The sequence below is a fragment of the Panicum virgatum genome, chromosome 2N (assembly GCF_016808335.1).
Source record: "Panicum virgatum strain AP13 chromosome 2N, P.virgatum_v5, whole genome shotgun sequence".
NCBI lineage: Eukaryota > Viridiplantae > Streptophyta > Magnoliopsida > Poales > Poaceae > Panicum > Panicum virgatum.
In genome coordinates this window covers 8,564,435-8,580,005 of record NC_053146.1, presented here as the reverse complement: position 1 = coordinate 8,580,005, position 15,571 = coordinate 8,564,435, and the positions used below count along the sequence as shown (strand labels likewise).

General features: G+C 44.9%; 3 protein-coding genes across 4 annotated transcripts; all 3 read right to left on the bottom strand.

Annotated features, from left to right (window-relative positions):
* Nucleotides 1-1,356: 1,356 nt before the first annotated feature.
* Nucleotides 1,357-6,337, bottom strand: LOC120659663 (cytochrome b-c1 complex subunit 7-like). Of its 2 annotated transcripts, XM_039937875.1 has the most exons (4): nt 6,104-6,337; nt 5,823-5,980; nt 2,657-2,704; nt 1,357-1,715 (listed from the first exon to the last, which is right to left on the bottom strand). In XM_039937875.1, the coding sequence occupies exons 1-4, from the start codon at nt 6,198-6,200 to the stop codon at nt 1,647-1,649; spliced, it is 372 nt and encodes a 123-aa protein (XP_039793809.1). In that variant the 5' UTR covers nt 6,201-6,337; the 3' UTR covers nt 1,357-1,646. The 2 variants fall into 2 exon arrangements, with proteins under 2 accessions (XP_039793809.1, XP_039793810.1); XM_039937876.1 differs by lacking the exon at nt 2,657-2,704.
* Nucleotides 6,338-7,110: 773 nt separating this feature from the next.
* Nucleotides 7,111-8,604, bottom strand: LOC120659664. The gene is made up of 6 exons (XM_039937877.1): nt 8,214-8,604; nt 8,013-8,119; nt 7,754-7,820; nt 7,591-7,672; nt 7,243-7,305; nt 7,111-7,170 (listed from the first exon to the last, which is right to left on the bottom strand). The coding sequence occupies exons 1-6, from the start codon at nt 8,456-8,458 to the stop codon at nt 7,111-7,113; spliced, it is 624 nt and encodes a 207-aa protein (XP_039793811.1). The 5' UTR covers nt 8,459-8,604.
* Nucleotides 8,605-8,743: 139 nt separating this feature from the next.
* On the bottom strand, nt 8,744-14,460 carry LOC120659662 (zeta-carotene desaturase, chloroplastic/chromoplastic). Its single transcript, XM_039937873.1, has 14 exons — nt 14,084-14,460; nt 13,478-13,602; nt 13,245-13,379; nt 13,003-13,075; nt 12,580-12,653; nt 11,592-11,696; nt 11,189-11,433; nt 11,008-11,095; nt 10,825-10,867; nt 10,573-10,729; nt 10,253-10,381; nt 9,769-9,841; nt 9,392-9,556; nt 8,744-9,268 (listed from the first exon to the last, which is right to left on the bottom strand). Exons 1-14 carry the CDS (start codon nt 14,232-14,234, stop codon nt 9,110-9,112), a joined length of 1,722 nt encoding a protein of 573 aa, XP_039793807.1. The 5' UTR covers nt 14,235-14,460; the 3' UTR covers nt 8,744-9,109.
* Nucleotides 14,461-15,571: the final 1,111 nt, after the last annotated feature.

Genomic DNA, 15,571 nt, shown 5'->3' with positions numbered 1-15,571 from the left:
AAAAAAAAAATTGGCCGCACACAACACCATCAGCTGAAGTCAGGAAAGTATATGCGATCCAATCCGTGGGCAGGCGTTTTATGGCGTTTGTCTGCAATGGCTAGAAGAGGCCACAGGCCTAGGAGACACAGACAATAATGCAGCAATGTTTGTCCTCCAAAAAGGCTGCTGCCAGTACTGTACCATACATGACGCATAGTGACCGGTGAGCAGAGGTGTGGAGTGTAGGGGCCCTTCACTGGACAGTGGACACTCACGGCAGCTGATGAAGCTGCTGGCTCATCATGTGCTTGCCATGGCAATGGTGATCAGTGCTGGAGTGCTGGGACAGTGGAGGTTGGGGAGGACCCTGCTTGCTCTGATGCTCTCCACTTATGGAGGCTATCTATCCAGTGCAGTGAAAGATAGTACATGTCACCCTCTCGGAAAGTCAATCATTTGGAGATGGACATATGGAAAAGGATAAGCATCTAATCATGCCGATCAACTCACTGTCAAAAGAGCGTATATGTTGGTAGAGGTAGGTGGCAGGATGTGAGGATTAGGCAAAGATTAATGGTCATGGTGTTTAACTTTTTGGAGGAACTTTAATGACCAATGTTACATGAGGTTTAATCTAGGACATTCTTGTGGTGAGTGAGTGTACAGGTGAGAGGTTCTGCAAGATTTTTTTTGGAAGTTCTGCAAGATTTACTAATTACCAGTCATGCAGTCATATGCATATGCAGCAGGTAGTCACATGCATGGTGCCTACTGTACATTGTGCACATTCAGACAGTAGCAGGGATCCAAAGCCCAATGGTAGTTCCTGCTCACATACTTTGCAGATGGGTACAAACTTGCCTTTTGTGGCGTTTGGAGTGTCTGCAGTCCTCTTCTGCATCTTGCCAACACAAGACTTGATGTCAAACACATTTCAGTACCTGGGTTAAAGCCTTAAAGGTAACTTGTACATTGGGGAAGTTGGTGAGGTTTCAAAAGTTTTCTGAAAGTAACTTGGGTCACGGGACCAGTGGTGGTGGAGAGGTTGTTTAACCTTCTTCCAGCCTCCCAGGTTTCAGAGTCCATCTAAAAGAAGTTTCAGAGAGGCATCTCCTCTTCAGCAAAATGCCGGAGCTCACGGCTCAATTTTCTTTTGTATAGCTCGAAAACTTGCAACTGGGTCATGCAATGAAAAAGCATAGGGTTTTCTTTTCTTTTACTGGAAATGAGCGCACTCTCACTCGTACCTTGTACATGTCTGCAGTTCTGGTACTCCCACTCTCGCATTGCAGTTCAAGCACGAAATAGTAGCTTTGATCAGCACACGCTGGATTGCTCCTTACAAACTACACTGTTGTGAGTCACAAGATGTTATGATCTGCTCATGTACAATTCAGTCATTGAATTAATCTGCAAATAATCGACACAAAACTATACTCCGCAACGGTAGCACCGAGCGGACTTCAGTAACAATATATTCCAGTTCACAAAACGCACTGAATGTTGAAGCGTTCACAAATATACATGGCTCCATCAATCATTACATTGCGCTAAGACAGTGGGAATTGGGCTGGCAATGTCTTTGATTACACATAATGCACACTATAGTATCATCTGCTGTATCTTATTGCCACTCATTGTTAGATCATAATGAAGAAAGCACATTATGGGATGGTTCTCTGGTACAGGGGAAGTGCTCCCAGAGCTTCACGCTCTGCTTTCTCCTTTTTCACCTGCAATGAATTCAGATGCATTAAACAGCAGCCATCTAGGGATTTTACCATGAAAAACTTCCAACTAGATTTTTTGAATAATCTTCCAACTAGATATGATTTCTAGCAAAAAAAATACAATAAAACTCCTTCAAATTAGAATGTCTAACATCTTAATGGGAAAAGTGCCCCTGACATAAAAGTTCAGGGATATACTCACAGATCGACATCAATTAAATGTTGATAACACATTCTACATTCAAGGTGATGAAACAAGTGGAATCAAAACGAGTACACAACACAAGTCACAAGCCAAATCCATCACACTGTCTGATTGATTCTCCTTTAGGTGATTATTTGATCACCATTAACATCAAAGTTGACAACAGTACTATGCTTCCATGCCCTTCTACAGTTGATGATATACTGGACAATGGTGAATAGACTATAAACAAGAAAACTTCAAACTGCAAGGTTTATGTTTACAACTTCCACAACATTTTTTGTTGTTATCTACTATGGAAGAGCAAGAAGCAAAAGCTGCATAGACTCTATGATATTCAGAAACAAGTTCAGTTGCGCTTTTAAGTCCATAAAAAACTTAAGAAAACAACTTCAGATATTGCCCCAAACAGGATCGATTCAAGTTCTTTGACCATATAAAATCCAACTTTAGATAACAGAGAGGCACGAACACAGCGGATTCAAATTCACCTGGGGATTGGTAATTTGGTATGGTTTGATATGGCAAGCTAAGGAATAGGGGAGAAAAGAAACTAGCAAGACCCCACGCAATGAAGATATTATACCGGATAAGATGTATTGGTAGAAGAAAGCAGCAGACAAGTATGGCAAAAAAAAAAGTATCATGAGATATAATCAATGACCGAAGTCTCCAATGGTCAAGTGATTAATCATATCTGCGAAGAAATAAAATGATAAGGAGAAACAAATGCACTCACAAGAGCAAGCATGTCAGAAAGGTAGCTTCTGAATGGCACCTGTATTGCCTGTCAAAAGAAATCAAGGTGTCAATACATGATGCATCAATTGATGTCTCAATGGATTCTAGAAACATAATAAATAATTTTAGCAATTACTAGAAAAACAATTCCCTTAAAAATTTATGTTTGTCAACAAAAATAGAGCATTTTCGAAGCACTTACAGATCGGCGCTAGGTGAATTTCAGATATAGACTAATGTGAAAGGGCTTGTAGCCTAGTGGTTACAGGAGTCTCAGTAGCACCTTAGGTCCTGGGTTTGACTCCCTGTGGGAGCAAATATTCTAGGATTTAACGGCGCTGTGCATTCGGTGGTAGGCGATGTTCCCATTTACAGTGAGGTGCCTGTGATGACTTCGTCAATCTCGAGGATTTGCTGGCTCGGTCTTCGAAGATGCTAATAACAGTAGGGTTTGTGTACATGTGTTCATAGGGGTGAGTGTGCTTGCGTTCAGTGACGAATCTAGCCAACACATCTAGAGGGGGCTCATCTCCCTTCTCATCTTCTTCCTCCCCTTCTCTTCTTCTTCTCCCCTTCTTCTTCATTACTTCTTCCTAAAAATGGAGAGGGGGCTTAGGGGGTATCCATTGATGTTGGGGAGGTAGGGGGGCTTGATCCCCTTAGCCTCCCATTTGGATCCGTTCCTGCTTGCGTTGTGAGTGTTTGAGTTGTATTGTGTAATCTCAAAAAAAATGCTAGACTAATTAAACTGTTAGAGTATATTAGGCAACTCCAGATATGATAGTTTAGGATTGATGTAATCCCGTGATAGCCTTCCTTATCTCTAGGTGAGGTGCCTTGCCCTCCAAGCCTTGTACTCCTATACATACCGCCCAAGGGGCTCATTGCAATACAATCGACCACATTATACGCATCCTACTTTTCCTACATGGCATCAGACGCCTAGGTTACGAGATCCTAACCCTAGCCGCGTCGCCGCTTCCGCTGCACCTGCGCGCCCCCGGGGAGATCGAGATTGATCTCCGCCGGGGGCACCGCCCTCCTAGGATGCGCCGCGGATCCCTCTGATCCGCGCCGCCGTTGTCGTCTAGCACAGCAGAAGGACCTACCTCTTCCCTGGCCGCCCCATGGGGGCGCCACTAGGCCTGCATGCCTCTGCGTCGTCCTCCCTCTCGGCTCCGCATCCGGATCCGCCCACCCTTCCCGCGCATCAGGCCAGGCGCCCCGACTCCTACCAGCGCCGCCGCACCGCTGCCATGAGCGCGAGTGCGTGGCTGCGGAGGAACACCGCGGGGACGCCAGGCCACTACGCCATTGGGGCCGGCGGGCCACCGCACCGCCGATCGACGTCGCCGCCGGGCCGCAGCGCCCAGGGGCTTCGCTCCTCCCGCCTTCCATCACCGGCTGTCTCCTCCGCGCAGTCAAGCCTGCGTCCCCTTCGTCCTCAGCGCCGCTTCCGCCGCCGCCTTGTGCGCGAGGATGCGGCTGCGAGGGCGTCCACCCCGCAGCTGGAGCAGAGACCGCTCGGGTCTCGACCCCTCTGTTTTTGCCCCTTCCTTTGTCCTCTGGCCAACAGGCGGATAGGGATAAGATTTGGGGGGCATTACTTGGTGCACCCGAGATTGTACCCGCAGGTTCATCTTGATGCTGCTGCTGATTTTCCCTTTTTCCGATCTAAGATCGGTTTGCGTCGCCCTGCCGTTCGTCTTCGATCCATCGTCGACCCTCCCGAAGGACGAGGTTGTTGTTGCGCCCTCCAGGCTGCAGCAACGACGTTCGTGATCAAGCCACCCTACCGGTGTCGTCGCCTTTTCAGGCGGTGGTGCCACTCGCTGCCGGTCTTCGTCAAGCAGGCGCTCAATCCGCCTCCGCGCCTCCAGCCTTTCTCGTGCGGACATCGCCGCCGATGTTCCTGAAGGAAGACGTCGTCGCCACCCCTGATCTGAGCGCAACACTTGCTGGAACCTGCGCCGTCGCCACCCCTGTCCTGAGCGTGACCTAAGTCGCAAACCGCGCCTTCTACCATCGTCATCCGCCGCACCGTCCTGCTGCTATCTTCGGCAAGAAGCTGCTGAGTTTGTGTACTCGAGCACCTCGACGACGCTTCGACCCGCGCCCCCTCCACGGCTTCGACCACGTCCACCTTGACTTCGGCTACTACGGCACTAAAGGGCTATCATCTGCATGAGTCTCCAGTCAAAACTTTCGCACCGGCGTTCCGACTGCAGTGGGGATACATCTCCATTGTTCTCCAATCTGACCGTTCGTGTTGCTACCGCTACGACTGCGGGAGGATGTTAGAGTATATTAGGCAACTCCAGATATGGTAGTTTAGGATTGATGTAATCCCTTGATAGCCTTCCTTATCTCTAGGTGAGGTGTCTTGCCCTCCAAGCCTTGTACTCCTATATATACCGCTCAAGGGGCTCATTGCAATACAATCGACCACATTATACGCATCCTACTTTTCCTACATAAACGATTTATATAATATATCTCCAGCTGCATCAATAAATCCTCAAAAATAAAAAGACGAACATAGAACAACACAATCTCCATATATAACACAGGAAAAGAAGACATGGGACAATTGCGCTCAGCATACACGGATATAACTATCACAAGTTCACAACAGCGATCACAAGCAGGAAAACCCACATAATCACCAAACGCTAAAGATTCCACCTTTTCCATTAAACAAGCATCTAAAACGACATTATCCAATTCATGACGCAAACCCCTGCTTGAAACTAACCAATTAGGAAAACTAGCCCCAAAATCACTACGGCAATTTACCATCTCCATATTCACCACCACAAACTAAGGAATGAGTAAAAATAGCGAGCATTATTACATGCAAAAAACCATAACGCAAAAGAGCTCACAAGTGGGAAATCACATCAGCAATAACTAAACTCCTTTCCGGTTTCAAAAGTTCAAGAGCATCTAGGACCATTCTACATCCCAACACCAATCATCGTTCACTTGTCCTCCATCCAATTCCTACGAATCCACCTAAACTCAATCTGGTAATCCAGAGGAACCACCACTACAGCAGCATGGAATTGCCTAAAATTTCGTGGTTTCGCAATTGGCAACTGCATACAGGATTACAGGGCATACGAATTACAGATACAGAGCCAGGAACAAGCACCAGTGCTGACCTGGACGTCGTCGGGGAGGTACTGGTGCTTCATGGAGAGGTCCATGGCCCGCTTCAGGCGCTGGTTGCGGGCGTCCACCACCTCCCGCGGCAGCCGCGCCAGCGCCTCCTTGATGTCCAGGTCGTGGTACGGGTCGTACAGGTCGTCGTACCGGAGCCCTGCGCCGGCGACAGCAAGGGAAGAACCGATCAGGGACGCCGCCGACGAGCCTAGCTAGCCCCTAACCCTACGTCCCGCGCGGGTAGTTGGGAGCCTGGAGGAGGGTGCAGACGGACACGGACCGTATTTGCGGAGGCGGGCGGCGACGGCGTTCCGGTGGAGGCGCGCCAGCGGGTTCCGGCGCGGGTTCACGAACCACGCCGAGAACCTGGAGAGCATCCTAGCGAAGGTTCCGGAAGGTTCCGCGGCCTCGTGCGTGTGCTTCCGATGCTCGCCGGAGTAGTTCCAGAGAGCTTCGGTTTCCCACCGTCGTCACCACCTCACGGCGTTTTGTGTGGCCGAGAAGGCCGGAGAAGCTTCCGGGGGAGAGGAGGATGGGTGGCACAGAATGGGCCGGCCCATTTCGGCAAGTTCAGAAATGGACAGAATAAGAATGGGCCAATCTGATTCAGAGGTGGTTGGTTTTGGAATAGGAGTTTTGTTTTTTTTAACAGATTTGATCAAGTACTAAATGAAATTTTTACCTAGATCATGGGATCTCGGATCGTAAATCGTAATGATCTTACCGGAAGACTTAGAGACTTATTTATAAATGTTTTACCTTGATCATTGGCGTAAGCATCTGTCTAACATATTTGCTTCAGTTTTTTTGTAAGAAAGAAAATATAACTGTTTTTTTTTTTGCAACTTGGAAAAGTACAAGTCTTCAAAGGCCAATCAATGTGACACATTTCATCTTACCTACTGTACTGTACTGGCCCCTCGTCCTGAAATCACCACAACTACATTCCATCACGCTAGAAAACGATGATCTCAACATTGCTGGTTTCTGACTGAAAATGGAGCTCTGGAAATGGACTTGGCATGTGTTCTGATCATGTGTGGTGTGGTGTTGCACACTGCACATCTCCAGCTTCAGCCTCAGCTGCCTTTCCGCTGCTCCGGAGCAGACACGAATATCTGGCCGATGGCCTCCAGCGCAGAGACGTCCCAGCTCTCAGAGTGCCGAACCACCTGAACAAATGCAACCAAAAATCTTGGGAGTGTTTTTCGATTTCCTTTGGTCATAAAGGAGATAACTTTACAAGGATTGGGTTTTCTGGTTGCTACCTTGTAATCTTCGTTCAGATCATAGGTTGTGTTCCCTCTGATCGCAATAAGGGGTCTCCATGGAAGCCTCAAATATGTCCTGAAAAATGTACAGACGTGTTAGTCAAAGAGAACACAATTATATTGTAAAACACTACAGGGAAAATCAAACTTTTCTTTTCAAGCACCTTAGTTTCCATGTTGCTTTGATGAACCTTGTTTCAACCCTCAAACCCTGTGAGATTTCAAACAACTTAAAAAATGCGCAGGCTGAACGTGTTTCAGTATGGATCATAAGTCCATACTTTTTTTTCAGATAACTGTATTAACTAAAAGAAATGTTCACTACGAGCTGGGACTTGGTGATAACTTAAGTCTATACAACAACAAGAATGGCAAGTTGGTTCTTGCAATTCAGATCTAAAAAAAACTTTTCAGATGCCAACGCAGAATTGCGAGTCAGAAACAAAGTTTCCACAAACGAATCACTGAATTCCAGCCAACAAATGCTGTTTGTTACCTTTTCAATGTTTTCGAGCTCAAGCGAAGGGCTGTCGAAGAATGGCACTAGTAGATCCAGATTCTGAGAGTATCTAGATAGTCCTATGAGGAGCAAGAATGCACTCATGGTCACAAATTCCTCAACTCTTTTTTTTTAAGGAGACATCAGACAACAGACATACCCCCGGAACTTTATCGTCGGATCCTCAAACAAGCAATCTTCAGTGTATATGCCCGGAGTGAAATCCCCTGCAATGCTAGAGGAGCTGGTTATCATTTCCTTTCACATTTCTCTGAACAATCCGTATCATGCTTTGTTCGCATGCATCAAAATTTGTAATTTTATCAGGTTCAATCAGTTCTGCAATCTATCAGCCGCCATGATCATCCAAGCAAATCCCTGGTGAAAGAACGCAGCAAGGTGCAAGAAAAAACCCGTACCGGTGAGGAAGTAGGCGCGTCGGTAGTCGTCTCGGAGCACGGCGAGCACATCCTCGACGCTGCCGCACGGCGGCGGGTCTGGCTCCTCACCCTGCTCGGCAGCGTCCCTGCACGGCCGAGCCAAGAAAAATGGATGCTTGATTCCACGGAATCCAAATCCAGAGCCAAGGGTGAGCTTGACGAACGAGAGGCGAAGCTTGCCTGGGCGTCTTGTTTGGGGCAATGGCTCTGAGGAGCTCGGTGACGGCGCTGACGCCCGCCCTGACCACCGGGGGCGCGTCCGGCGCAGCTCGGACGACGGCGCCCGGGGGACGCCGGTGGCGGCGCCTCGGCCCCTGCAGCAGGACGTGCGAGCCGGATACGGGCTGGAGGACGCCGCCGGCGCGCCACAGGTGGCTGCTAGACGGCCGGGCCGGGGGCAGCCCGGCAGCTGGGCTTGGCGCCATCAGCCACCAACTGCCGCTTGCTCAGGGGAACAAACAGAACCGCAGGAGCTCAGCGCTCCTGGCCGTCAGGGTCTCGCATGAAAGCAGACCACAGGAGGTCGTGAGGCCTTCACAGCGACACGCTCCGGCTGCATCCATTCCACGCCGGTGACAGCGGCAAGCACGCCGGAAACTGACCTGTATCAGTTTCCAGCACAACGGCTGGACATGTTTCAGTTTCCAGCACAGCAGCCGGCCAGGGAGGTGCAGCATTTTCCATGAACCAAAGCTCAATTGCACATGGCGTAGCAATAACCAGATATTCATATGAAATGAAGAGGTTCATATGTGTGTAAAAGCCACATCTTGATAAAATCATCCAGCAATAGCCCCCGGATAATCGCTTGCTATTTTCTCGCAAAGCGTAAGAACAGTGTGTGCTGTATGTATATATCAGCAATCAATCGTCCCAATGAATGATCAATCAAGTTCCAGCTTAACATACACACTGCCTGAAGTAATCCCGTATGCCACCTAGATACCTGGTTCCCAGATCAGGAACCGGAAAAGCCGCGGCGGATGTAATGCTCAAATAGGATTTACAGGAGGTCGCCCGCAACCAGAAGCGAGAAGGATATAATCTGGCTGTTCCAGCATGTGTGATGGCAAGGCTCAACTTGTCTGCAGGACTTGGACATTGCCCAGCGCCTTCTCGCTGTCGTCGATCACTAGCTTCTTTCGCAGGGCCAGCAGCTCCTCCCCGGCACCGCAGATGTAGGCTGCAGTTCGCCTGCCAGAGAGTGTCGCTCCTTCCATGCTGTCAATGTAGTCCTGAACACAGCACAATATTAGGAGCATCTCTTAAAATTAAATCCCTGGTGTGCAGACACCGAAATTTGAAATGGTAAAATTTTAGCATTTCCTGATCCATTGATTCCTGTAGATGAAGAATACCTGTTTCGTGTAAGATCCAGACAGGAAGAAGTTTTTAACCGGCGTCTTCTGGTCAGGTCTGAATGGGTCATTTCCAGGAGCCTCACGGTACAAAGATTGTCCAATTTTCACCACACTGGACCATGTGACTTCCAATCCCTGGGCAGATGGGAACAATTCTACAACCTGCAGGAAATCATATATGTGTTGGTATTGAGGTGAGCTTGGGAGAATATAAATATATAATACAATCATAAGAAATTTCGTATCTTTTTAAGTACTTCCAATTTCCAAATGAGATCTTGCTTAGTTATTTATAAAGTGAACAATCTGCAACAATCAGTTGTAGCAGTAACTATAACTATGCAAAAAAAAACAGATGTTATTTTCAAACTTACCTGCTTTTGAACCTTACTGATGATCTCCTCATTTGGCAATGGCATGTATGGATCACCAGGAGTTAGCACAGCTCTGCAAATGAATCAAGCGTTGAATGTGAATACGTTTGCACTTTGCACAAAGAATTCAATTTGATAGTTGAAACACAGTAGTTGTAAGTTGTGACGTGCTAGACTGCTAGTAACCTTTTCGTCTTAATATATTGATGCGCAGTTCTCTTGCGTGTTCGAGAAAAAAAATAATGCTAGTAACCTAGGTAGCTAAAACGTATACAAACAAGAACTTCAAAATGATACGTCAAAAAGTGAATACTACACTGAATCTTCATAAATTACTCCATACTGCTAGTTACTTGGCTAGCTAAAATTTATACAAACAAGAACTTCAAAATGATATGTCAAAAAGTGAATACTACACTGAATCTTCATAAACTATTCCAGACCACCAAAGTAGAAAATATTCAGAATGAAACTGTGGACTTACTGGATCAGGGAACCTTGTCCTTCAATATAGTAATCAGCAGGAGATGAGAGTGCAAGGTCCGAAAAACAGGAAAAGTCTGCATCTGGAGTGTACAGGAGGTTATCCAAACCAACCGCCTTTTCTAGTTGTCTACAACAAAGACAAGAGAAGTATCACTGAGCGAGCATGGAGAAATTCAATTTGCGCACAAATATATGTTACATAAAACAGATGTAATCTTCATGAAACATTCAGATATGAGTGGTGAGAATTTTAAGTTATCCAGTGTAAAACCAAATAAGTGACAAAAATACTAAATATGCAGGGGGGGCATCAGCTACCTTGATTTTTCTAAATCTTGAAGTTCAGTAACCCATCCATTGTAGCGAAGCTGAACAGTGACAACAGGAACACCATCCAACTTGTAGATATTGTCAAACATTTCCCATTCCCTCCATTCTGACGGTAGTAGTCTTTTGATCCCCGGTACATCGCAAGCTGTGTGCAATTATTGAAACCAAGTTAAGTGAGTGGTTGGAACTTGGAAGTGCTAATTAGACAAGAAATAAAAAACAAGGAAGAAGAAAAAGAACCTGCAACATATGCATCAGCTTTTATTATCTCTCTGCTTGTGGCCTAAAAACATCCAGATGTATGAAAATATCAATACAAATATAAAGAATAGTTAAGGCTACAGAATTTGTCATATTTTCCACATATGATCTAGCTGCATAATCAAGCAAACCAGAAACTGATATACTGATAAGAAATCTTACCTTGGAGAGAAGAAGGCCTTTAACGTAGGTCTCTCCATCAGGTGATTTCTCATAGAGAACCTCCCTGCATCCCCACCTTAAGTGAAACCTGAAGGATTTGTTACATGACATAAGTTTTCATATGTATGGTAGTACCTAGACAAAGACAGTTCAGAAGAAAATTTTGCCTCTATCATCATACCTACCACCCCTGTCTGTTATGTACTTCTTTATTGGGCCACTTAAATAAACATCAGGCGAACCCTTTAGCATGCGTAACAAAGATGCCTCTGTTTTTGTGGCAAACAGAGTGAAAATTGTAAGCATGCAACGTGCACTAATATTATCACAGTCGATGAAACCCAGAGCATAAGCAACAGGATCCCACATTCTTGTGATGCTCTCCCGAGTACCACCTTTGGACATGAACCAATCACTGAAACTTACCTGAAAAGGGCACACTGGCAAATTTACATTTAACTTAAAAAAAGAGCTATAACTGGGTTACAACGGTACATATTTTAAAAATGATACTTCATGAAAACTCCTAACTGTCCAAGATGTAAACTCCTAATGAATCTTAAACAAAAGCAGTCAATACTTACATCATCCAAGTCCCGCACTTGCTGCAATGCACCATCGGGATCAACCAAAGCCCGAACAACTGGGCTTAGGGCAAGAGCAACTGCATTTCTTGCTTTATCATAAACCTGCAAATAATTCAAATGTTTTACAAACAAAAGATTTAATGAAAACATATTTTTTTAATTGAAAAAAAGTGAATATGTAGTTATTAAAAGATAGACAAACGACATGATCTCAGTCCTTATTAAATTTTTATGTGCACTTAAAGAATCCTTCACTTCCAATGAGAATGCCAGTGATGGTTACAGGGAAAAGCTAAGAATGTTTACAACATAGACTTAAAACAGAACTAAATATTAGCTACAAATAGACAACAACCCTCAATCTGAAGATGCCACAATTAAGCTTTGCTAATTTAAGTTAGTATCAAGGACAGGTAGTTAGGAACCTACGAGGACTGTACAGTGCTTTCTCCATGGCTTAGAACAAGAATAAGAATGCAAATATATTGTGAAAATATGTATTATTACAGACATTATAATAACCTGCAAAGTGCAAACTATTTCAAATGGCATAGCATGCTTGTGCACACACATATATCCTGCATGCAATAGTTCACATATAATTATGATGGATTTTAACAATTCTATAAAGAAATGCATATCAAGTGAGCTGATTCCTTTGAATGAAATGGGAGAGGGATGATCACTTTCAGAAGTGTGAGTGTATGGCTATAAAGATGTGAATACAGATGGAATTCAAAAAGCACAGCAAAAAAAAGTATCAGAAGGAAATAACATGTCTAAGTGGTTAAATAATGGCAGCTCAAAATAGTCACTATAGGGCAAGGCTCATGATCATGAGCTTGATAGAGCTCAAGTAGAGAAATTTATAACAGATGGGGAAGCATATAATGCCAAAAGGCAAAGAAAGAAATTCAAGGCTAAACTAATTTTATGAGTTGAGGTTCTCCTTGAAGATTATAATATTCATGAATTATGGATTTACCTTGAGTTGGTTAGTTCTGAGGAATGCTTGAATACCATGTAATGGAGCTCCCACCGGGAACCGAAAATCAAGTTCTGTAATCAGTGCAAAATAATATGAGAAAAATATATTAAAGTTGCATGAAAATATATAACAAAACATAGTTCAGTAAGTTGCAGAGTAAATAGTGTGCCACAGGCCACAGCAGGCAATACAAGCATTGTTAAATCTCAGAAAATACAAATGAATCCCTTAGCAGAACATTCAAAAGCAATATCGTATCTTCACTTTTTAAACTTGAATACTTGGTTAATACTTTAACACACTAGAAGTAATTGCACTATAGACATAGAACAATTCCAAACAATTAAGAATAGTAAAACATTGCAACATAAGAGCACTGTTCCACAACAAGATTGATGAGTATATGAACGCTGAACATACCACCAACCGCACCCCCTTTGTTTACAAAAGTATGTGTGTGTTCCTTCACCAGCAGATTATTATCAGCACCAACCTGAAATACAATGAGTTCATCAGCAGATTGATGAGCTCTGAAGATATCCAATCTTAAAATTTCTCAAAGAAAAACTAATTCAGAGTTATCTAAGTAAGGCAGTAAAAGTAACAGTACACTAAACTAATTCAGTATGTGTCTAGTGAGCTTAAGGTACAGATGCCTGTACCTTCTTCAAGAGGCGGAACAGATTGCTGTAACACCCGAAGAACACATGCAGCCCCATCTCGATATGGTTTCCTTGCCTATCGACAAATGAGCCAACCTTGCCACCAATAAATGGTCGGGACTCGTACAAGTCAACCTGCAAAAAGAATCATGCCCAATTAGGACAATTAAATGGCAGTGATATTCCCGTATAAGAGAGCATTTAGCTCTGCTGAAGGCAACCAATCAGCTAACCTCATGGCCCTGGTCCAAAAGCTCGACGGCAGTGGACATGCCTGCGAGGCCTGCCCCTATGATGGCCACCTTGAGCTTGGGCCCCCTGTAGTGCTCCGGTTCAGGTGGGAACAATCCTTTTGGAGCTGCCACACATGGAAAAGATCTCAGTTCAAAATTTCCATGTCAACCTGGGATTTCAGCCCAAAGCTATTTAAACCGAAACAGAGCTGATAGCACAAAGTTAGAAACTTGGAGCAATCTACCCAGAATTCTACACCTTTTGGTCACAAAAGAGAACAAAGGGGCGGTCTCCAGAACACAACTACGAGGAGTGTTTTCAATTATCAGAAGATACTTGATAGTTGATACTTCTAGAGCATAGAGAAATTACAGTACCGTGAATGAACCTATGAACTAAAATCAGAAGGATACATACTGTTTTCGATAGCCAAATTAAAACTCCAGGCTTGATTCAGGACCAAAAAGACAAGATTTTTATGACCCAAGGGAGTATTGGAACTACGGTCTGGGAAGTCCACAAGGATTAACAGTCTACGAACCCACTCTCAACTCACACCGCTCCAGCCCCAAGAAGAGAAGCGCGAGCAGGGTGCCGCTCCTCACCGTTGACGCCCATGTCGGAGACGTTGCTTTCGAGCGAGCACCGCACGACCGCGCCCCGGCGCGGCGGTAGCAGCGCCATCCCTGGCCGCGCCCGGCGCCGCCGGGCGGCGAGGGCCGGGGCCAGCGTGGAGGTGGCCGCCACGGAGGCCATGGGCGCGGCGGCGGCGGCTCCGGCGGGCTACCTAGCACCCGTGGCAGCTGCAAGCGCGAGGTGGGGCGGTGCTGGTGGTGGCGGCAGTGGTCGGCAGCGGTAAAGAAGAGGGAGGGGGACAATTTGTGTGAGGGGGGATGGATGCTGGAAGGGGATGGGGGGCGAAGAGCCGGAGATGCCGTCGGGGCGAGGATTTGTCGCGGGGCCTCGTGGCAGCACCGCGCCGCACCAATGGTGGTGAATACAATACACAACGTTACAAGCATTGCAGGCGGCACTTTCCCAGCTTCAGCTTCTGCTACGTGCACAGCGGCATGTATCCGCATTTGTATTAACATTAGGCACTTTCAATACTCACATTGCAGAGTTTCTCAAGTTTTGTAGAGTTACAAAGATTACATACCTCACCATAAAAAAAGGGCGTACCCAGTGCCGTAGGCTTCCCGCACTGTGCGGGGTCTGGGGAAGAGTTGTTTTCTAGTATATATTAGCATCTAGAGTACTAAATAAATGCAATATCAACACGTATTTTCCTCGCAAAAAAATATCAACACATATTTCATCATGGATTTGCTGAGCCTAATTAGATGTTGTAAGTATTAATTTCTTTTTCAGTAAACTCTGTTAAATTAGAAAAATTTAAATAGCAACGAAACTAAAATTAACTATATTTTCAACGGATGTAGTTTGAAATAGCATTTACAGGTAGGCTGTAAAATGAGAGGGTTGTGGATATGTAGGCTTCTATCGAGTGTATGAATGTTTAGTGTGGTTCTTTCATTCTACGATTTGGTTTTTACACTACAAGTTATGAGCTTAGAGTTTATGTGTAATTTTTCACTTGTGTGCGTCTTAAAATGGATCCCTAGGAAACTCATGGGAAAGGTAAGTCTTAAAAGAGGGTTGGTAGCAGTTTTCAAATAGTTAAGTAGGTTTCTTAGTAGGAGTTGTACTCATTTCTCTTTCTTTTATGTGGTTTGTTAGACTATGTCCTAAACATAACTTGTGCTGACTGCAATAAGAGATACATAACATATATTGACATATATAAGGTTTTGAATTACATGTCTTTACATTTATATTTTTTTGGAAATATATATCAAACTTATGACTTTAAAGAAACATTTTAGAAAGAATCTACATGCAACATGCAAGTTTTAAACAACAAATAAAATGTGCTCAAAGGATCATAATTAAAATCCAAAATTTCTTGACGGGGAGTTATATTTCAAATATCACTTTTTGTTTTGTAGGTCGGTTGGAGTTTCTCAATTCTCACCCCTCTTCTAATCACGCGTCCATCCTTCCTACGAATACCATACTAGTAGTAAATAAAA